Consider the following 22,756-nt stretch of genomic DNA (forward strand, 5'->3'; position numbering starts at 1 on the left):
GCAGAATTAAAGAGGGTGCATAACAAATTCCCTGAGGGGCAATAAAGGTTTCATTCATTCATTCAAAGAGGGTGCCCTGTTTGAGTTGAGCCAATTGAATGCATCAGCTAAGCAGTCAGCTGATGTGGGCTGGGTTTGAGATCAGCTCCTAATCAGCTTGACATTCGTGGCCTGCCTGAACTACCGCAGTGCTTGATTTCTTAAACTGTCAAAAACAGTAAAAATAAAGAAACATGCGTGTACAAATTTGCACTGGTAATGTAAATATACAGTAGCTAGCTATACACATGTAAATAAGTATGGGCTTACCTTACACTTTGTTGTGGGACAGTGACGTGAAGATTATGCAGCTGTATGATGGTCCACTCACCTCCCCACCAGCAGAAACTCTCCCACCAGGTGGCGCCGCCTCATGGCCATCAGTATGCCGCGGACCGTCATGCCCTCGCAGAAGCAGGCCACCACCCGGGCTTTGGGCAGGTGACCTCGCAGCTTCTCCAGCAGCTTGTCGAACCTCTGCTCCCCCGCGTTGCTGTAGATCTTATCAGAGTGGGCGATGCAGATCCCTTCCTTGGCTGCCATGTCTTTAAATGCCTCCATGCCACTCTCGCCGTAATTACCTTGGGAGGGAAGCGCATGAATGGATGGTAAACAAGTAGGTAGATAATCCATTTATAGGGCACCTTTAAATCGGAGAACAGAAATATAAAAGAAATGTGAGAGAAATAATTAAATACTGTATGAATGAATGAATGAATGAATATTTTATTTTCGTGTCAGGACAAATTACATGACCCATCCCACATGGGATTATCAGACACATCAACATTCAATATTTAACAAAACATAACATTCCGGTATGTTACCCAACCAGAAGCTTTCAGTGCAGCCCAAATTAGAGAGTATATATACATGCAGACATAATATGCCTATACATATACATACCTGTAACTATAGGACAGAGTAAAATCAGACACACACACAGTACATTAAAGAAATACTGATGGGATTCCCTGCCTACCAACACGGGGGTCGCAGGTTTGAGCCGCCGTGTTACCTCCGGCTTGGTCGGGCGTCCATACAGGCCCGTGTTTGCGGGTGGGAATCCGGATTAAGGTATTTGTCGAAGTCCTCTGGTCCGTCAGGGCGCCTGTTCGGCATGGAGGGGAACTGGGGGGAATAGCGTGATCCTCCCACACGCTACGTCCTACCGGTGAAAGTCCTCACTGTCAGGTGGAAAGAAGCGGCTGGTGACTGTACATGTATTGGAGGAAGCATGTGCTAGTCCACAACTCTCCCCAGATTGGCAGAGGGGGTGGAGCAACGACCGGGACAACAGGGGGAATTGGACAATTACAATTGGGGAGAAAATGGGAGGGTGAACTTGATAAAAATACAGATCAGTGCAAGGCTGACATGAATGTCAAAACAATCAACTGTGTTGATCTCAAACACACACACACACACACACACACACACAGAGCTAGGAGACAGGTGTTTATTAGCATAATACACAAGGGCTATCAAAGCTAACATACAGAACAGAATAAGAACATGTAGCTTCTACTTAGCCTGGGTGAACTCAGCCTTCAACGTGAAGTCACAGACTATGCCTGTAATGTAAGTTTCGTCTGGAGGCTGGTCTATTCAGAGCGAGGCGATTTCAATCGCAGAATTGCAGCCAATGAGTGACGGCGTGACTGCCAACATCAGCTCCTCCTGCCAATCATAGAGTGCGTCTTTGTCAATGATGTGTAACAGCTGCGGTACTACTAGCATTTAGCAGGATAACTTCACTTAACTTAAGTGAAAACAGTTATAAGTGTATGCGAGTCCAGAGGCCTTGATTAAAGCAAAGTGGTGTATATGGCGTCGGCTATTTGACGGCTATATTCACACATGTGAGCCCTCAGGTGTGAAGGGAAATTCCGGGAAATAGCCGATATTGATTTACAGGCAATGTTCCTGTATGCATGTGTGAAAACGGCTAAGAGGTATTACTTATAACAGTGCAGTCAGGAATACACATGTTCTGTGTACATGGTGTGGTGCAGCCTATTTCCCATGAACGTAGGGCCTAAAGTCATCGACAGTACATTATGATAAAGAAATCACCACACAGCTGTTTATAGTTAACTTTATAGTTCCAAGTGTGAAGGGGCCTTTACTGTTGATTTGTTAATGTCAAGCAAGCTCTAGCGTTTCATATTATGTAGCAATAGCCATTGTTGTTGTCGCAGACTGTTACGGCCACCTTTTAAAAGGCTCGCTTGGAGACCAATAACATAAAAGGAGTCAAAGAACAATTTTACCAAAAAAAGTCTTTTTATTTTCCAACTCAAAAATTAGCTCTCTAGAAAAACCAAAATAACAAAGGGGTCAGGTGAGACGGCCAAACAGAACAAAAGAGCGGGCACACACTGGCCGACGGACCAGGCACCACCCTAAACTACAAAACATAACCAACTAAACTGTAGAAACAAAGCCGCGAAAACTAAACCACCATACCCACCTTTCCCAAAGTAAAGAAAGGATCAATCAAAGAAAGTAAATCAAAGTACCAAAATAAACCAGGTAGCCTACATGCTGCTGCCACCAGCATGTTGAGGTGTTGAGCTGAGAGAGGGAGAGAGAATGACTGAAGCTGCCACTATTTATGAATGAGATCTATGATTAACAGATGAGGATCAGCTGAGTCCAGGCAGAAGCAATGCCACTGGAATGGAGAGGAGGATCAGCTGAGCCAGGCATGAGCAGCAGAGTGGGATCAGCTTAGCAACCAGGCCTTAGCAACCAGAGGCATGACAACTAAGCAACTAAGTGGAGCAGAGAGAAAATAATGTTAGGAGTGAGAAACATACAATAAGGGGGGAGCGCATAACACCCCCACCCTAAGTTACTGAATCATGGTTTCTGAAATGCCACCACAGAAAACATAATTCAGACAAACAAATTACTGGCGCGACAATGCATCAGCCAAAACAAATGTGACAAATTTGGATACTTTTCCTGTTCAGCAATCAGCTGATCACGAGACAAGAGACAGCCGTCCAGCCTCCACGAGGTGAGTTTCACTAACCTGCTGGTTATAAACAGACACAACAGGCACAAAAGCACCATCCTGCTCTGTCATAAAACTGTCACCCAAATCAATTTCTTCATCATTTTTGGCTTGATCTCTAGCCATAGCACGAGTGACAGCACATGATGCACTCGTGGGATACTTCTGAGCTAGCTCGTCTGGGCATTGTATCATTGGAACTGGCGTCACATCAGGAGTAACCAACACTTTCCCCCCAGCTAGATAGTTACGCAGAATCATGGACACTCCTTTTATGGGAAAGTGAGGACGTATGCCCACAGCTACCTGCCCCGAAACCAGCTCAGACTCAAGGTTAACAGTATGCAAGGGAACTTCTAAACTCTCCATACCAAAGCTCAGCACTGGAACATCAGAACCTACAAAAGTGCTAGCTGAAAAAGGCAACACATCCTCCAGAATGAAGGATTGAGAAGCAGCAGTGTCACGCAGGATTTTAACGGGGACTTTCTCATCCATTTTCCCCATAGACACAAAACCCTCCATGACAAAAGGAGCAAAAACAACTAAATCATCTCCTTCAAACACCAGCCATATATTTCGGCTCACATCAAAAACAGGCTGACCAGAAACGTGTTGGGAAGCACCACCGACACCAAGCTCGACTTCACGCAGGTGAATCTGCGCCCTCCTCAAGACGCTTCATTTCTAATTCAAATTGAAGCTCCTTCTCCCTCAAACTCGAAGCTAAGCGCTGAGACTCAACCTCCAGCTGCTTCAACTGAATCATCTCAAATATTTTTTGACCAGAATCTACAGGAGACGTTGGTGTGCCAGGAGTATGAGGTAAAACCCCCTTTTCCACCAAACCTGCCCACACCTTAGCCTTAATCACCTGCTTCTTTTCCTGCTTGGAAATAGGCACTTCATAGTGTTCAGCAATTAACACCAAGCTGTCTTTAGTACAGCGATGAAACTTATCCAGGCTAGGCGCCTCAACAAACTCATTCTTCACTTCCATCCTCAAAAAGTCAACACAAAAGCACAAAACTGCTACTTAACAGGGGACCATTAATTCACCTCTCAGGCTACTGCAAACAAAAGGTTAGCAACTACAAAAGCAGAATACTGCAAACAAAAAGTCACCTAACCACCAAAGCAGTACAAAAACAAATGGTTACCCCCACCCGAAAATAGTACCACTAGACTCCTACTGCCACTAGAAGTCTAAAAAAACATACAGGGCCTACAAAAGTTTTGACGAGCCCCCATTATATGTTACGGCCACCTTTTAAAAGGCTCGCTTGGAGACCAATAACATAAAAGGAGTCAAAGAACAAGTTTGCCAAAAAAAGTCTTTATTTTCCAACTCAAAAATTAGCTCTCTAGAAAAACCAAAATAACAAAGGGGTCAGGTGGGACGGCCAAACAGAACAAAAGAGCGGGCACACACTGGCCGACACACGGCCGGCGGACCAGGCACCACCCTAAACTACAAAACATAACAAACTAAACTGTAGAAACAAAGCCTCGAAAACTAAACCACCATACCCACCTTTCCCAAAGTAAAAAAAGGATAAATCAAAGAAAGCAAATCAAAGTATCAAAACAAACCAGGCACATGCTGCTGCCACCAGCATGTTGAGGTGTTGAGCTGAGAGAGGGAGAGAGAATGACTGAAGCTGCCACTATTTATCAATGAGCTCTATGATTAACAGATGAGGATCAGCTGAGTCCAGGCATAAGCAATGCCACTGGAATGGAGAGGAGGATCAGCTGAGCCAGGCATGAGCAGCAGAGTGGGATCAGCTTAGCAACCAGGCCTTAGCAACCAGAGGCATGACAACTAAGTGGAGCAGAGAGAAAATAATGTTAGGAGTGAGAAACATACAATAAGGGGGGAGTGCATAACACAGACGGTAAGCTTATTTAACGTACATTTCTGCATGCGATGTCACCACTAATGGATAACTAATTCACTTCGGACAGCTTTAGAGCAGCTTAGAGGTGGGTAGCTGTGGTTGAAGATTTCAATTTGACAGTATAGTATTGACAGTTTTTTTCATTTCCTCAGGTGAATGATGAAGAGCGGGAGGACAGCTGCTGCTGTAGTCTGACGCCCAGGCTATGAGTCAGGATTGATCGGAAGATGTTGTTTATTGTTGTCATAATAAACCGCAATAGACAGCTTGTAACGATCTCTGTGCCTCTTCTTCATCAAAATGCATACGTTAGACCCCATCGCTTATTGTTATTACAGTAGTAATTTAAAAGATGATTTTCTCTCATCTCAAAATTGTTTGTTTCAAATGCCACATACCTATGCAGTAAAATAGCTGATGCACTGTTTCCAAAGTCTTCTACTTGGCTATTTGTTGAGCGCCTTGTTATGATGGTGCTATAGATAAAAAATATATATTTGTTGACATCACATTAATATACTGGGATCTAGTGAGCTGACTAAAACTTGATAATGTGCTAATTGTTTTTACCCAGTGTTTGCTTTTTAATTGTTAGATGCCACCAAATTTGATTGTGATTGAGTTTGATGCAATGCCAATTGTCTAAAAACATGCAGCATCACACTGCATTGAGTTGCCTTGTTTAGTTGTGTCACCAGACGGGCTAGTCGTATATTATCAAAACTTGCAAGAAGGTAGCCTACTGCACATGCAAGCAACTGTTGCACAGCCACCGATCAGTGATAATACATTAACATGTATTGAAGTTGTATGGTCACTGTGGTGTGACTTCATGCCATACATCATCAGTCCATTATCTGTATTTTGTTGAAATTATGCAAGTATTGCCAAGGGAGAAATGTTAAGAATATGACCAAACCAGCAAGGTTTTGATGATGATGAGGGAACGTGAAGCAGGAGCTAGGCCTACTGTGGACCACAGGACATAAGGTAGGCTACGTTAAGAAAACAAACGCCAGCATATATATATCGCACATTGGTTGACCAGGTTAGGTAATGATCCTTACTCAAGTGATTGAGGACAGTTGACTCTGCAAAGTCCATTAACTTATGATAATGGACATCTCATCATGCATTAACCCACTTATACCATGGTCTTGCCAAAGGAGAAAAAATAAGAACAGGTAATTTATATTTGCATGTATTTTGCAATCAAAACCTAATGTTTTTCCGGGCTAACACATGGGCAACCGACTAAGCCCTGGAACAATCATTACCATCCCATCAGCGTCTCATGCAATGGAAATGTTGATCACTGCTCCAGTAAATAGTGCGAACCTTGGATATGAGTTAACAATGGGAGGTAATCTAGTCCGGTCAGCTCAGAGTCAGCTCATAGAACCCTTTGCCTCAGAACCAGAAAGCTAACGTTATGGTAGCAACTTTCAAAGTCAAAAACGGTTGACAAACAGTGACTAGTGAGCTTTCCATACCAAATTTCAAGCTGAGAGAGAGGTCGTCATATCTGTATTACCTGATCAGCCCGTGACGTCAGTCAAGCCCTAGCGTGACGTCAGGCATGACATCAGTTGTCCTCAGTTCATGACGTCAGGCATGACGTCAGTCCTCCCTAGTATATATAGCGAGGGTTCTACGTCACCCCCCCACTCTGGAGGATCACAGCAGCAGCCGGCATCGCGGCTGTTCATTCCCCCTGAAACCATCCTCTGAAGCCATCATTTCACCCCACCCACCTCCCCAGTCCACCACCAAAGAGTCTTGACTCCTGGAGAATCCCGGGGGGGGGATTCTCTCTAGCCCAAATAGATGCCGCCCTCTCGCCTAAAGAGGAGCGCCATCTTACAATGGAGTCATACGCCAAAGTACTTGCCATGCACGCCACTTGCTAAATAAAGTCCCTTGTTAAACCTTACCGACCGGTCTCTCATGATTGAAAAGAGTATGTTTAATAACAAGACAGGCTAGCTATCCAGCCATCATTGTCCCCAAATCAATAAAAAAGAAAAAGAAAAAAGATGACAGGCTCAGCCCAAGTAGCCAAAGCAGGGACAGCTTCAGTACGGAGCACGGAATACAATCACATGCTCTGGTATGCTCTGTAGGTCTCCATGGTGACGTTTCTAACTGTTCAGACAGATTCAGCTGCAGACAGAAAGGCCCATTCCAAATGTAAATTCACTCCCTTGACGATTTCCTCCCCCACAGCGCTTCTCCGCTAAAGTAGTCAGCATTGTCAAAGTCGAGCCAAAATGACACATACTAACAGTGCTAATGAGAGTGCTGAAACATGCAGGCATGCACGCATGCACGCACGTCGCACACACACACACACACACATGCGTGCGCACGCGCACGCACACACACACACACACACACACACACACACACAGTCACACACACAACAGAGTGAAATAATGTGGTGTGGATTAATTAAAGATCATTTTAGTGTGCTGTGGTCGTGTGGGTAGTGTGTGTGCATGTGTGTGTGTGAGATGAGATGAGGTGAGATGAGATGAGATGAGATAAACTTTATTGTCCCAGAAGGGAAATTTGTCTTGGGCAAAAAGTGCACGTAGCCACATCCAGTGTTACATAAACACAAGTAAACACAAACAGGACAGACACAGCATTGCACTAGGACACAGTGGGGAGATGCCAACTGAGACATTAAATTGCACAGCCCTATTGCACAATTTGTTTAAATCATACATACCCGCAGGTAAAAGAATATAAAATCAACAATAAACAAAACCAGCAGCGGGTTTTGGATAATGGATAAAATAATAAAAGAGTAAAAGAATAAAAGAATAAAACATTAAAATAAGATCAAATGAAAAACAAAAGAAATAAAATAGGAAGGTAAAACATGGGGCTAAGATTACCGTTCCTACTTAAAATGCCTCCACCTACAGACTATGGGTTTCTACAGCCTGGGGGAAGAGCAGGCTGTTTGTTAAGAAGTGTAATCGAGGTGGGGAGGAAGGAGAGCTTATAGCGGTTGCTCCTGTATCTGCTGGCTCTGAATCTTCTGCCAGAAGGTAACAACTCATATTCAGTAAATAAAATGTGAGAAGGGTCGGTCAGAGCTCTATGAGCCAGGCTGATGACCTTTTTCTCGAAGATGGACTGGAGCGTCAGTGATTCTTTCTTGCCGATCACTTTCATGGCTGTCTTCACCATTTTTAAAATTCTAGATTTGAGCTTGACTGTGAGAGACCCAAACCATGCCGCCATCATGCCATATCTGATCAGGCTTTCCAGCACAGCATTGTAGAATGTTGTCATGATTTTGGTGCACACTCCAAAAAGTCTGAGCCTACGTAGGAAGTGCAAACGTTGTGCCAGTTTTCAGATAATCAACGTGGACGTCCCATTTTAACATGTTATCCATTTGTATCCCCAGATACTTGTACGAGCTTACCTCCTCAATTTCCCTGTCACCTATGACCACAGGGTCATGTGCTCTCACTGTTCTCGGGTCAAAGATAATCTCTTTGGTTTTGCAGGTATTTAAGATGAGGTGGTTCCTCTCGCACCACTCTTTAAAAGTATCTATCTTCCTATAGTAAACAGAGGGGCATTCATCACCCTGCAGCAAGCTTAAAATAATAGTGTCATCTGAAAATTTGATGACAAAGTTGCTTGGCTGACTATTCCTGCAATCGTTGGTGTATGCAGTGAAAAGAAAAGGTGAGCTCACCCCCCCCTGCGGGGCACCTGTACTGCAGTGTTTAGCAGTGGAGAGGGAAGAATTGACCTTGACCTGTTGAGTCCTAGTGTCCCAGTGTGTGTGTGGTGTGGAGAGCATTTGCTTTGAAATTCCATAAACTGCAACAAAGAGATTCCCTTTGGTTCATGCACATTTTCCCATCACATTTCTGTTGCTGTGGGTATGTTTGTACAAGTGGGACATATACCATACATTACAGTGATGTGAGTGTACAATTCACAGGTAAAGGTGATAAATGTGGCATAATCTGAGAGAAGAGAGACTCAGAGAGAGAGTGAGAAGAGAGAACAGAGAGAGAGACCGAAAGAGAGGAGAGAACAGAGAGAGATAGAGAGAAGACAGAGCGGGAGAGAAGAGAGTAAGAGGGCAGAGAGAGCGAGAGAGATAGAGAAGAATGACAAAATGCAAAACACAAATCCCCCCTCCCCCCAAACACACACACACACACAGTCTTACCCTCTGTGTGTATTGCTGATACGTAGCTCCAGTTGTACCTCTTGACAATGTCCACCATAGCTCTGGCCTGCTGGGCGTCTGATGGCACCACCCTCATGAAATATTTATACAAGCTCTGTTGGAGAGAGGGGACCTGCTCATTGTGATGGCACCACCATCAGCTTGCTTTTTTGTCTCATTCCACCGATCAAAAACATGGAGAGCCCGGGTTGAGTCGGGGTTGAGTCGTGCTAGTTTTGGTCCCTGCTTTGTTGAGGTTCCAGCACTGTGAACCCGGTACCATACCGTGACGTGAAAACACTGCAGACGACTGATTGGTCAGGCATAATTGTGTTTACTGTATCTACTGACTGTCAATGCTGGATACCAGTTTAGTGGAGCTTACCTTCTCTTCTGTTAATGTTATTTCCATCAGTCTTTTGTGTTGCTGCCTTCGGCTCTGGTGAAATAAAATCGATCTCCTTGCTCAATTGTTTTGAGAGAGAAAAAGTCCGCTCCTCGGGAAGCCCTTTGTAGTTGTGTGGTGCATTGGCTCCGCTAGGCCGGAGGCGGGGGTTTAGTGAAGCCGCGGTCTTGCCTGGTGAGAGGCCGCCGGGGTAGAGGCTCCCTTTCTCCCTGTAGCGCAACTCCCGTCCCCCGCGCAGTGCATGCATGTGAGTTTGAGTAACAACAAAGTGATATCCATTCTCCTAGCCGATTGTCACATTTGCCCATGTACACTGTAGGTCATTTAGAGGCACCAGTATTTCATAAACAGTTTAAAAGTTCTGTGTATGGATTTAATTTTAACGTTATACGTTATAGCCTGCTTCGGCTATGGGCGGAGGGCACATATGCGGTCACTATGACGACCAGGTGTGGGCAGAGGCGAGTAAACTTGCTATGGAAACAGAGTCTATATCAAGTAGAGACGAGTAAGACCAGGTCGAGTAGAGCTGTACTGTGTTGTTATATGTGGTGGAAATGAGCCATAACAGCAAGCTCCCACAGGCTGCACCTTGTTAGCGGGAGTACCGTAAGGAAGCTAGTAAACTAGCGTGAAGCAGCTAGGCAGTAAGCCACCCGGAGGCTAGCGAACGTGCAACGGTAACGAAAGCGGCAATAGCCTGACCCGAAGGGAAGGCAGCAAACACGACCTGTTAACTAGAGAGAACAAGCGTGAACAAACCCACTAGCTCAGCTAGCGTAAGCAGAGAGAGACAAGCGCGAGCTAACAAGCCTACTAGTCACTCTCGGAAGAAAACTCCTCAGCCGAGGAGAAAGGTCAAAGTAGTAGATGCTATTTGCACGGCGGCAAAAGCAACACTAAAGGACGGCTTTACCGTGGGGAATATGAATATATATTAAATCTCACGCCCCTAAGGTTTTCGAATCCGTTGAAATTTTTGAAATTGGTGCTTCCCTGCCTGACCTATCAACCATCTCTCACATATTTTTCGGGCCAGCCGACGCGTTACGCGTCATCTGGCCCGAGTCCGCCTTGCGGAAGTCGAGCGCCTATGAACTACAAGTGTTGTGAGCCATGGTCCCGCCTCTAGAGGTCCTCCACGCCCCTTCAGAGGTCTCAAAGAAAAGCAAAAGGCAGCCATCTTTTTTCAACCACCTAGCCTATGGTAGCTAGGTTAGCTTTCCATAGCTCCTTGCAAAGAGACCTGGAACGGAAGTACGGACAGACACGGGACTGGCGGCATTGGAAAGCTCGTCAAATTTTACATCTAGTAGTCGGTGCGTTGAAGTAACGAAATCAACGCTGAGCAATGTACCCGATTTTACACATTTTTACATGAAATGGTTACAACATCAAACTCCTACAAAAATGCCTTAAAATGCATGAATTTTTTTTTATGAAGACATCTCCCGACATATATACTACCGTTTAAATTTGGTGCAATTTGGAGGCAATTTTTTTTTTAATGTTTTGTAATTTTTTCTTCTTCTACTAAATCTTTTTATGTCGAAGCCTTCTTCTTCTTCGACTTTTATGGCGGTTGGCAAGCATATATGTGCATTACCGCCACCTACTGGAGTTTGATATCAGCCAAATGCCTGAGGGGTGGGCACGCGAGCCCAGTGCATTGTGGGAAATGTAGTATTTCGGGTCCCCGCACCCGCCCCTCCCCTCCACCCCCCCCCCCCCCCACACACACAGAGTGGATTTCTGGTGATATCTCTGGCGGGAAACAACCAATTTCAAAAATTTCAACGGATTCGAAAACCTTAGGGGCGTGAGATTTAATATATATTCATATTCCCCACGGTAAAGCCGGCCTTAAGCAACACTTAGCAATACATGCAAAGCTAGCCAAGCTAGCGTAAGTACTGAGAAAAGCGGCAAACACGCTAGCGTATTCACTAAGCTAATATCTCAGACTCAATCGTCACCCCAGCCGGGGTGAGAGCATGCAACAGCTACACGGAGGTAGCCTAAGCAGAATGTGCTAAGACAAGATAAAGGCAAAACACTCTTAGATTTTGATGAGCTGTGACCGTCGCCCTTGGTGAAGAGAATGCAGGATCGGGTCCCCGAAGCCTGAAGAATCTCGTCCACCGAACAAACGCCTTGTAGTTTAGTTAGGCAAATAAGACGGAATTAGCTCGGCCTGAGAGCGCAAACAAATTAGCACACAGAGCTTTCAATGACATCTCTAACAGATGGGCTGGAAGAACGAGGAGTGGCGTCTTGGGATCTGGGCGGACGTGACATTGTCACAGGAATGTGGGTGGCCGCCTCAGTCCCAAGGTTACCACACCACCTGTCGGTAGGTAAAGGTAAAGGCAAAGTCCCGCTGATTGTCACACACCTCAGTGTGTGAAATTTGTTCTCCGCATTTGACCCATCCCCTGGGGGAGCGGTGAGCGGCAGTAGTGCCGCGCTCGGGAATCATATGGTGATCTAACCCCCCAATTCCAACCCTTTGATGCTGAATGCCAAGCAGGGAGGCAAATGGGTCCCATTTTTATAGTCTTTGGTATGACTCGGCCGGGGATCGAATTCACAACCTCCCAGTCTCAGGGCGGACACTCAAACCACAAGGCCACTGAGCTGGTAGGTGGTTGGTTATATAAAAAATGTCATTTTTGGAGCAAAAAAATATATTCTTCTAGTTGCTGTGCGCAGCGAGATGGCACTAGAGTGAGAGCTTGAGTTCGAAACGAAGTAAAACAGGGGGCAAGCCCTGGGCTAGCAAATGGTCCCGTTCAGGAACCAGGCTGCTAGTTTCCACCCGCTGGGGGAGGGGGGGCGTACCTCCCCCTCCGCCTGGGATAGGAGATCCGCCCGTGATGGCAATGGCCAGGGCAGTCCCTGTGCCAAGGAGATCAGGTCCGCAAACCATAACTGCTTGGGCCAAAAGGGGGCCTAAAAAAAGAGCCGCAGGCGCTGTTCCCTCACCCTGTCCAACACCTGTCGAATCAGGGGGATCGGGGGGAACGCATAGAGCCCGTCCTGGGGCCAAGCGTGCACCTGAGGGTGGAGGCACCACTCTGTCCGACGCGGGTTGCCCCGAGACAGCAGGTCAGCCCCGAAAATCAGCCGACTTGGCACATGAACCGCTGACAGCGAAAGGAAACGGGGATACGCCCACAGGTGAATCCCCGCCGCTAACTGGTTCAGCGCTGTGGACTGCACAACGCCCTGTTTGTTCAGGTGGGCGATCGCTGCCGTATTGTCCGAACGCATCAGAACTAGGGCTGTGCAATAAAATCGATACTCTCCTACCCCTCTCTGCCACCTCTCCCCCCCACCACCCCTCCTCCTCTCCTCTCCTCCCCCTCACCCCTCCCCCCCACCCCTCTCCGCCACTGTTGTCTAAAAGGCTCAACAGCGACTACACGGACTCAGACGCCTGAAGAAATTTGGGCTAAGGCCAAAAATCCTCAGGGATTTCTACAGAGGCACCATTGAAAGCCTGCTGACTGGCTGCTTCACCACCTGGTACGGGAACTGTACCACCATGGACCGCAGGGCACTAAGAAGAGTGAGGCGCGTGGCCCAGCACGTAACAGGATGTGAGCTACCAGAACTGCAGGAACTGTACAATCAGCGGTGCCTCAGGAGGTCCCTGAAGATCATCAAGGACACATACCACCCCCACAACAGCCTGTTCTCCTTGTTACCCTCAGGGAGGAGATACAGGGTCCCAAAAGCACGAACAAATCACCTGAGGGGCAGTTTCTTCCCGCAGGCCACGAGACTCCTTAACACACACAAATAAACAATCATGTAGTAGCTGCTACCATTACATATGATAATTATGCCTATGTTATTTGCACCTGTGCAAACAGAATGTTTAATTATGTTTTAAGGTGTCTACGCTAGAAAAGAAAAGGAAAAGTTTACTGTCATTGCTTGTTGTTCTCTTGTTTTACTGCATCTATATGCCCTGTTTTTGCACTGTTATACTGTTATTTGCACTATGTTGTAGGGCTGCACGATATTGGAAAAAACTGACATTGCGATATTCCCTGCCCCTGCGATATATATTGCGATATGAAAAAATACAGATTTTCACCAGATTACCAGAATAGCTCTATTTTAAAGAAAAGAATACTTCTAGAATGATTGGGATGATTTTGTAGAGGAGTCCATCTGATTTTGGAGGGGAAATTAGGTATTTTAATGTTTCTCAACCACTGGGCTGTCGCCTATACTGTAGGCCTCAGAGCGTCATCTATCAGGGTGCATACACATTTTGACCAATGGATTTCCATGACTTAGGCTACATACATGAAAAAGTGAGTAAGTTATGACATTCTACTTTAAAATGTCACTAGCCTACACTTCACTTAGTGTAATGCAGCCTTTAAAACCAGGGAAAGACAACATGTATGCTGTATCACCATATTACCATATCCAACATCTAAGACCATATAGTCTCATATCACAATATTGATATACAATTGATATATTGCCCACCCCTAATATTGAGTGCCAGAATCTACCTCCCAATTATGCTATTTGCAGAAAAACATTAGATTTCATTGATTATAATCACTGCTTTCAACTTCTTTCGTTCTTCTAACGTTTCAATAAATCAACAATGAAACACCCCTGCCACTTTACACACTTGGTCTGACCCCCCGGAAACCCCCTCCAGAAACGACCAAGTGGTACACTCCGCATCTGCGGAGTTCCGGTTTTTGAGCGCAAGGCTGGCAGTACAGAGAGACGAGGATTCACATGCAGCCGACCGGTGACAAACAATTCATTCGTGGAAAGTAATAAATATACATTTAATTGCCCAGATATGTCTCTTCTCTTTTTATTTTCACTGACATGTTTTGTGTAAATAAGTCGCTATGTATGATTAACTCTACCGTAACGTTACTGCTATCATGTGATGCAACATCAGAGACTTGAAGGGGAGAGACAGCCACAGTGATAACAGGGACAACTTCTCAGTAATCAGCCTTCGTGTCATAAGTTGCGGTCTTGCTTTTTGGTGTTTCAAGAGTAAATATCTCCACTCCACGGACATGTTGAGTTACAGCAGCCAGCCTGCTGTATGCGAGTGCGCTGCAAACTGTGGACAAGTCCGCCTCCGCAACCACATCGTTTACAGACGGGCTACTGTCAGCAACGCAACATAAGCAAAAGATAATTCAATTTAGGTCTCTGTGCATGTTTGTTGTGTTGAAGCTAAGCACTAAATGAGTGAGTACAGTAGCGGGGCGTCTCTCTCCTTTGAGAGAGCCTGCATTTCACTCAGTAGGCTACCCCTAAAGTGAGAGTTTATCAAGCAACATGACGAGTTAATTTGCTTTTGACATCGCACGTCCTGCGATGTGACTATCGCGCATGCGCACATCGCAATGTCGATGTGTAAACGATATATCGTGCAGCCCTACTATGTTGTAACAGAGCCTACAGCACAAGAATTTCACACGTGATACTTGTACTATGGAGTGACAATAAAAATCTTGAATCTTGAATCAATATATCGCGATATTTTGCCTGACGATATTGTATCGATATTTGGAAGCCAAGTATCGATATAAAAGAAAAAAAAAATTGCAGGCCATGCCATGCCAGGCCACCGGGTATCTGCATCTGGTGATTCCCACCCCTAATCGATACTGTATCGATATTTCCCATATCGATGTTTTTGCACAGCCGTGTGGTCAGTGACACAATAAGAATACCTTTTATGTCAGTGCGTTCAGTAACACACTCAACACTCAGTAGTTATCAATATAAAGTGATGTACATATTATTACACTACCTGGGTGGTACACAGTGTGTTGTATCTTTAGCTCTATTATTTAATTTTGAGTAAATTGTGTAGAGTATTGCAATATATTGCAATATGTATTGTATCGCAATGTATCGTGATACGTATCGTATCGTGAGGTCCCAGCCCTAATCAGAACATGGCGCCCATGTACCAGCTGTTGAAAGTGAAGCAGAGCCAGGCAAATCGCCTCCAGCTCTAGCACGTTTATGTGGCGAAGCTCCTGAGCTCCCCAACGGCAGTTCACCGAGCGGCCTCCGCACACCGCGCCCCACCCCCAGAGGGAGGCGTCGGAATGACCAACCTGAGCAGGACATGGCCCAACAGAGTGCCTCTCTTGAGAGGTAACGGGGGTCCGCCGACCTGCTCAACGCCTGTCGGACCGGACACGTCAGGGGAATCCTGCGATAACGGTCCCTGGCCTGGTCCAGGCGATGTCTGAGAAACCAGATCCGGAAAGGGCGCATGTGTAGCCGTCCAAGCGGGAACACGTCCACTGCTGAGGCCATAAGTCCCAACATGGACAGACACTGAGAGACCCAGACTTAACGCCCTTGCCGCCCGCATGGTGCACGCCTGTCGCTCTGGCGAGAGCTTGAGCTCGAGCCCCAGGAAGGTCGCAACCTGCGCTGGGACGAGGCAACTCTTCTGCCAGTTCACCAAAAACCCCAGGGTCTGCAGGTGATCTGTCACTGCCCTGGTGTGCTCCACAGCGCGGACCCTCGAGTCCGCCACTAAGAGAGAGTCATCGAGATAGAGGAAGATGTGAATCCCACTCAAGCAGAGGGGAGCCAGGGCTGTCTCCACGCACACAGTGAAGGTCTGTGGGCTCAAGGACATGCTAAACGGCAGGACGCAGAACTCGTGAGCTTTTCCCAGGAAGGAGAACCTCAGGTATTTCCTGTGCCTCCAAACCACGGGGACATGGAAAGTATTAGGAACGGGAACCTCCCTCAGCGCCCCGTTGAGGTCCAGAATCTGACGCAAGGAACCGTCCTTCTTGGGTAAGGCAAGGTACCTGTGATAGAAACCCTGAGTGCTCCTCCGCCTTGGGGACCGAGCGTATCGCACCCTTAGTGAGCAGCGCAGTTCGGGGGATAATTCGGGGGAGCAGGGTGTGAGAGGCTGCGCCCACCTGTCATACGGCTAGCTCCGCAGATGCTAGGCATGCCGAGGGAAAGTCCTTCATGCAAACTTCAAATACAGACACGCCCGGGGGACACGCCAGGTTGGGCTGGTCCTCTTTTGAGCGCAAGACCGAAGACGGGCATTGTACGCCATCGACGGCGGGCTGGCAACTCCACTCGGCGGCCTGAACCGCCGTGGAACAACCTGGAGGCCGCACACGGATCCCATGAAGGCTCCCAGCCGAAGTCGGGCCCCGGGCCCGGATGATGGTGAGCCGGTGTCCGGGAACGTGGTCCACAGGAGATCTCCCGACCGATGACAGGTGCACGGTGCCGTCGACGGTGGGCTTGTCCTGGGTGCTACAAACCGAGGCCCGGCTGTGGCCATGGGCCAGGTGAGTTGGGCGTCTTTCGCTGGCAGGGGCGCCCCAACGAAGGGAATGGGACCCAAGGAGAGCTCCTAACATCATTCTGAAGGAATGGAAGTCCTCCTCTTCAGCTTCTTTTCAGGTGTGGCTGATGGAGATGATCTCTGTTGTACAGATGGAGAAACTCAGGTCCCTGAGAACCAACACGCTTGGAAGGTTCTCAACTATCTGGGACCCATTTTTGGCCTACTTCGACGAGGTTAAGAATGACCAGTAACTGAGGTTAGGGGTGACGGATGGCTCGCCCTTGCAGACAGGCATGGGACGCAGATGCCTGCCACACCTGAAGAGCGCCCATGTAGCACTGATGCAGGGGGCTGGGGTGGCTCAGCCCAGGAAATGCCCAGCTAAGCTGTGGCATAGCTGGGCTATGCCGCACCCCACGAAACTGCTTTTGGTAGGGCTCGTTCGCTACCCACACAGTTACCTCGTTCGCTACCCACACAGTTAGCTGTGTTGCTCATTCCACAAATGCATGATCCTTACAAGTTGTACTTCGTTGTAAAGGTGACTAATCAGGCTTTCCAACGACATAAAATACAATACCAATTGGTATTATTAAAGGGGAGAAATAATTGACCAAAACAACGTTTCCAAACTTTTTTTGAGGAGTTTATATACAGGGTTCGACGTTAACTTTGAAAAGTGGTTGCCGGGGTGGCAACCTGGCAGGAGCTTTTGGTTGCCGTAATAAAAATATGGTTGCCTTTTTTAGTCGCTTTAGATTTTGAGTAATTAAGATACTATGCAATCATAAGTCGGCTTAATAATTAAGATGTGACAGAAAAGTAAGTATAATAGCCTATAATATAGTATAATCGTATACCAGAGGTGGGACCAAGTCCTTGTTTTGCAAGTCACAAGTAAGCCTCAAGTCTTTGTACTCAAGTCTCGAGTCAAGTCCCAAGTCAACACAGGCAATTCCCGAGTCAAGTCCCAAGTCAAGAGTCCCAAGTCCCAAGTCAAGTCCAAGTCCTAAACTTTGAGTTTCAAGTCCTATAGTGTGCTCTTCCATTTTAACAACAGAGTAGCCTAATATATAACATTTATACAAATCATGAATGCTTTTAAAATGTGTATAAATTTGTTTAAACAAGTTTATACTATTGTTTACAGTAGTATAGTATTTATGTAGGCTACTATACTGTAGGCTGGAGTTGTGCAGGATTCCCTGATTGTGTGCAGGCTGCACACTCGCCGCCCAGAATCTACATAGCACCAGTGGCTCCTGCATTACATTACTGGCTTTCCTTGGGAAGCTACGCAGGCCTGGCCTAGGACACTCCTTGGATGGGAGACTGGTGCTGGAAGTGGTGTTGGAGGACCAGTAGGAGGTGCTCTTCCCTCTGGTCCGAATGGTCTGATGAATAATCTGATCTGATGAATAATCTCCCCAGTGCCCCAGGGCAGAGACTGTCCTGTGAGTGAGCACCGTCCTTCGGATGAGACGTAAAAACCGAGGTCCTGACTCTCTGTGGTCACTAAAGATCCCATCGGCACTCTTCGCAAGAGTAGGGGTGTAACCCCGGTGCCCTGGCTAAATTCCCACACAGGTCTTCCTTCAATCATGGCCACTTAATCATCCCTCGTTACTTAATTGGCACATTCAGTCCTCAACTCTCCACCGTGAGAGCTGATGTGTGGTGAGCGTTCTGGCGCAAACTGGCTGCCGTGCATCACCCAGGTGGGGGCTACACATCGGTGGTGGATGAGTTGAGTTCCCTCCCCTTCCTCCCTTGATATGTGAAGCACTTTGAGTGTCTAGAAAGACGCTATATAAATCCAATCAATTATTATTATTATTATTATAACATACACTAATCTCAAATAAAAAGTATGCACCTTGTTACCACGGGTGTTGTCTCTCCATCTGCTGTTTGTTCCAAAATAGTCCATAGTTACGAATATGAGGTTTATTTGTCTCCCCTGACTGACAGATAGCAGCCAGTTTCACTAGCCAGCTTCTGCTAGCGAGACAGCAATACGACCTCCGGTCGGATTTCCAAGATAAAAACCATTGTACACAAGTCTAGTGAATACCGACTGGATTGGAAAGATGTTTCATTGCTGCCATGAAATTCATTCATTCATTCAATGTCTATTTGATACCAACATTAGATCGATCAAATTCCTTGTGATTGATTAAATCGATCCCTGCCCATCCCTAGTCTTAGACCTGCAGACAAAGCTCTCTTAACTGCTCATATACTGTAAGTCTAGTCTAAAGCCAAAAGGTGATGAAGCATTTGTAATCAGGAAATAGGAGCAACTATTTTCTTTGAAGAGAGATGTCTAATATGTACGGAGGAGGATTAGGGACACGTGAAACAATTATTTGAGTTCGGAGATTAAACTCAGAATTCTGGGAATAAAGTTAGCATTCTGAGATTAAAGTCAGAATTCTGAGTTCAAAGTCAGAAGTCAGAAATTTAAGAATTCTGACTTTAAACTCAGAACTATATTATTTAGATGCCCTAAACTTCGTAAATGTTATTTATTTTGCTGTTTTTTCCCCTTTGTGCTTGCATTTGATCTTTTTTCATATTGGTATTCTTATTCTTATTGCTGTTGTTACCTTGTCACTGAGGTCCATGCTGGTGGCTGAGTAGGCTATCTGTGGGATGTTGAAGAGCTGGAGCAGGTTTTGGACCTGGATGGCCACAGAGCTGGATCCTGGTCCGATCAGCCCCACGATGGGCTTCTTCCCCTGGAGCAGCATGGTTCCCCCCTCTCCGGTGCACCTTGCCTGGCTCTCCTCCTCCTCGTAGGACACCAATGTGTCCCGAATGAACTCGATACTCTGCTCCAGTGCCACAGCAGAGTGCCAGCATGAGTCCCTGTGTAGAGAGATCACATTTATACTGATGTTTTGGCAAGCAGGATGGGGATGAATATTGGTCAGGAGTAGGCATGGGTCGATTTCCGGTTTTACCGGTTCGGTTCGGTATACGAGCCCAAACCGGTTTGATCACGTGCGAACCGAAAAAACCTTTTTTTTTTTTTTTTGCCAGTCCATTCTGATTGCACTATTGTTCGTATTAGCCTCTTCTCAAGTTGCACTAGTAGGCAAAAGTCTTATTTTGTTTATTATGTTGATGTTTGAAGAAAAGTTAAGCTGAATAGTTATGAGAAATAAAAACAGTGTGTTGTTACAGTTAAAAGGTTCTGCTTATTTGTATTCAGTGTTCGTGCTGGTTGGCAGCATACCAGCTTAGAGGTGCATTATCGCCACCAACTGCAGCCGCTTTGATACGTTTTTTTGGGGAATATCGAACCGGTTTCAAAATGTTCAAACCGACCCATGCCTAGGCCCTATATTGTGTGAATTTGTGAGTTTTGAAGTTTATAAGGCAGCTCAGCTGTAAGCCAATCCATTCTGATTGCACTGCTTGTGTTTTTATTAGCCTTTTCTCAAGTTGCACTATAGGCAGAAGTCTTATTTCATTTATTATTTTGATGTTTAGAAGAAAAGTTGAGCTGAATATGAGAAATAAATACAGGGTGTGTTTGTTACACAGGTGTCCTGCTTCTTTTTATTCAGTATCATTGCTGGTTGACAATACCAGCTTAGAGGTGTATTATCGCTATCAGGTGGACTGAAGTTGCACTACAGACAGTTATGGGCCACACTCGGGAGCCCTGCTTAAAAAAAATATATATATATATATTTATTTTTATTTACAAAAAAAATCGGTATACCGGTTCGATCCGGTTTAGACGGCAATATCGAACTGGTTTTAAATTTTTCAAACCGACCCAGCCCTAGTCAGGAGGTGAGGAAGACCAGGAGCAGCCAACTGGAACAACAAAGTCTATATGATCTGCCTCAGTAGATGGTGCTGAAAGAATCACTGGACTGATGCCACATCTCAGAGCTATGACACAGCTAGTCTCGCTGGCCAGCCTCCTCTCCCTTCCGTCCGAGGAGTCTGGCGCCGCAGGTCTCCATAGTGGGATTGCGATGGGCGGCGCTTAGTGGCAGTGCCCTTAGAAAATAGTTTTCAACAATCCAACTTGCCGTTTTCAGCGTGTAGCAACGAGCTAGCGTGTAGGTTTCTGCCAGTGCCCAATTCAGCCTGCCTATTTTTGACGCCTATGCGGAAATTGCATTCTTTCAGATGGCCAGTGGGGGTCGCAGCTTGTGTAGCACTCCCGGGAACATCCATTCAACTATATGGGAAACGAGCCAACTTCTCTCTCGGTCTATGTCTTAAATAAACACTTTCCAAATTAGTTTATGGTCTGAAAAAACTATTTCAAGTCTTTTTCATGCTCTAACGCACTCCGTTTTCCAAATTATAGCCCCATTTCAAGGAAAATTGACGACAAACATCGGATAATAAGAACAGTAATACTTCCGACCGGTGGAGGCAGCAATGTGCCGCAAGGCATCAGGTAGCAAGTAATAGTTGAGCAAATTATCAGAAAATAGCGTTACTTTATGATATTTTAATAATGTTAGTAGACACACGTAACTATATAGATACCATACATCTAACGTCCATAACATGGCGGACCATTTAACGTTATTTATACGGTTAGATAAAGCCTTAAGCCTTCTCTGTATTCAGACCATTGGATTCAGCACAGAAACCGGAGTACGTTATAATAGGGTGACCAGACGTCCCCGATTTTCGGGGACAGTCCCCGATTTCGGTGCTCTGTCCCCGGCTGGAGCTGTCCCCGAAAATGTCCCCGATTTTGGCCACAAAGTCAAATAATAATACTGGCAAGAAACTCGATAACAGAGCATTTGCGGCACCACAAAATGCTGTCATTGTGCACGTTGTGCAAAGTGCTGCCTGTGTGTGACAGAGTAGATCACAGAGTAGATGTCCTCCCTCTGCCCGTGCCGTGGTTTTCCCAGGACCCAGCCGCACGCAACTGAAGCCCCAGAGGTGGCGAACGAGAGGCGGAGTCTGCTTGCTGCTTTTGCTACCGTGCTTGTTTACCGGACCCCATTCAGCGGGTTATCCATCCCAGTTGTTTTGAATAGTTAAAAGTACAGTAAAACTATCTGAGAAGTAAGTGCAGTAACTAACTCAAAACGTTTTTGCAGAGAAGTCAGTAACGTTTTTATGTACACCAAACTCCATTGAAAAAAATGTCAATTTTTAACATGATTGGCGATGGATCATTGTTATCTAGTCATTAGCCTACTGTTCCCTAAATTGGCCTTCAGCCATCAAAACTTTGATAACCCCTGGTTTAAATTAAACACAATAGGTCATATTTATCTCTAGATTACAATTTTAATCATTAAAATTGCCTTTTAGTATTAACATGATTTTTTTAATTATTTTGTCAGCATTTAATATTAAATTAGCAGTTAATATGGTCATGTGGCCATTGAATACTTGAAACTGGTGAGCGACACCCTAAACTCAAGGAAAGTGTTTACTGAGGTAATAAATCACTACTGTAATGTTTTTGTTTTGTGTAAATAAATGATCCACCAGTTGGTGAGGTCAAAGAGAGAAGTTGTTCCTCTCTTCCTGCCACTCTACACAATACACCAGTAGCCTATTTCCCATGAATTACCTAGGCTGTCTAATTTGTGGTAAATTGTGCCAGATAACTAGTAACCATTGTAAACTGCTTCTTTTTGTTGTTGTTTCAAAATCACAAAGTTCTTCATAGATCTAGCCTCTTACTTTTGCTCTCAAAGTGCACCAGATTTATGCATTTTACTGTAAAATGTACACAATTTTCTAAAAGCCGGGGGGGGACAGCCCCCCCTGGGCCCCCCTAGCGGACCAGAAAATGTCCCCGATTTTCATTTGCGAAATCTGGTCACCTTAC

General features: G+C 45.8%; 1 protein-coding gene across 1 annotated transcript in view; it reads right to left on the reverse strand.

Annotated features, from left to right (window-relative positions):
* The window catches only part of grm5a (glutamate receptor, metabotropic 5a), a gene marked incomplete at both ends in the record, with an annotated part of 94,042 nt that overhangs the window by 62,418 nt on the left and 8,868 nt on the right, over positions 1–22,756 (reverse strand). Inside the window, 3 exons of the mRNA XM_083633113.1 lie at positions 371–620; positions 9,170–9,284; positions 19,530–19,791. Coding sequence (XP_083489239.1) covers positions 371–620; positions 9,170–9,284; positions 19,530–19,791 — 627 coding nt within the window. The remainder of the gene's footprint in view (positions 1–370; positions 621–9,169; positions 9,285–19,529; positions 19,792–22,756) is intronic.

The sequence above is a fragment of the Poromitra crassiceps genome (assembly GCF_964638095.1).
Source record: "Poromitra crassiceps genome assembly, chromosome: 1".
In the NCBI taxonomy this organism is placed as follows: domain Eukaryota; kingdom Metazoa; phylum Chordata; class Actinopteri; order Beryciformes; family Melamphaidae; genus Poromitra; species Poromitra crassiceps.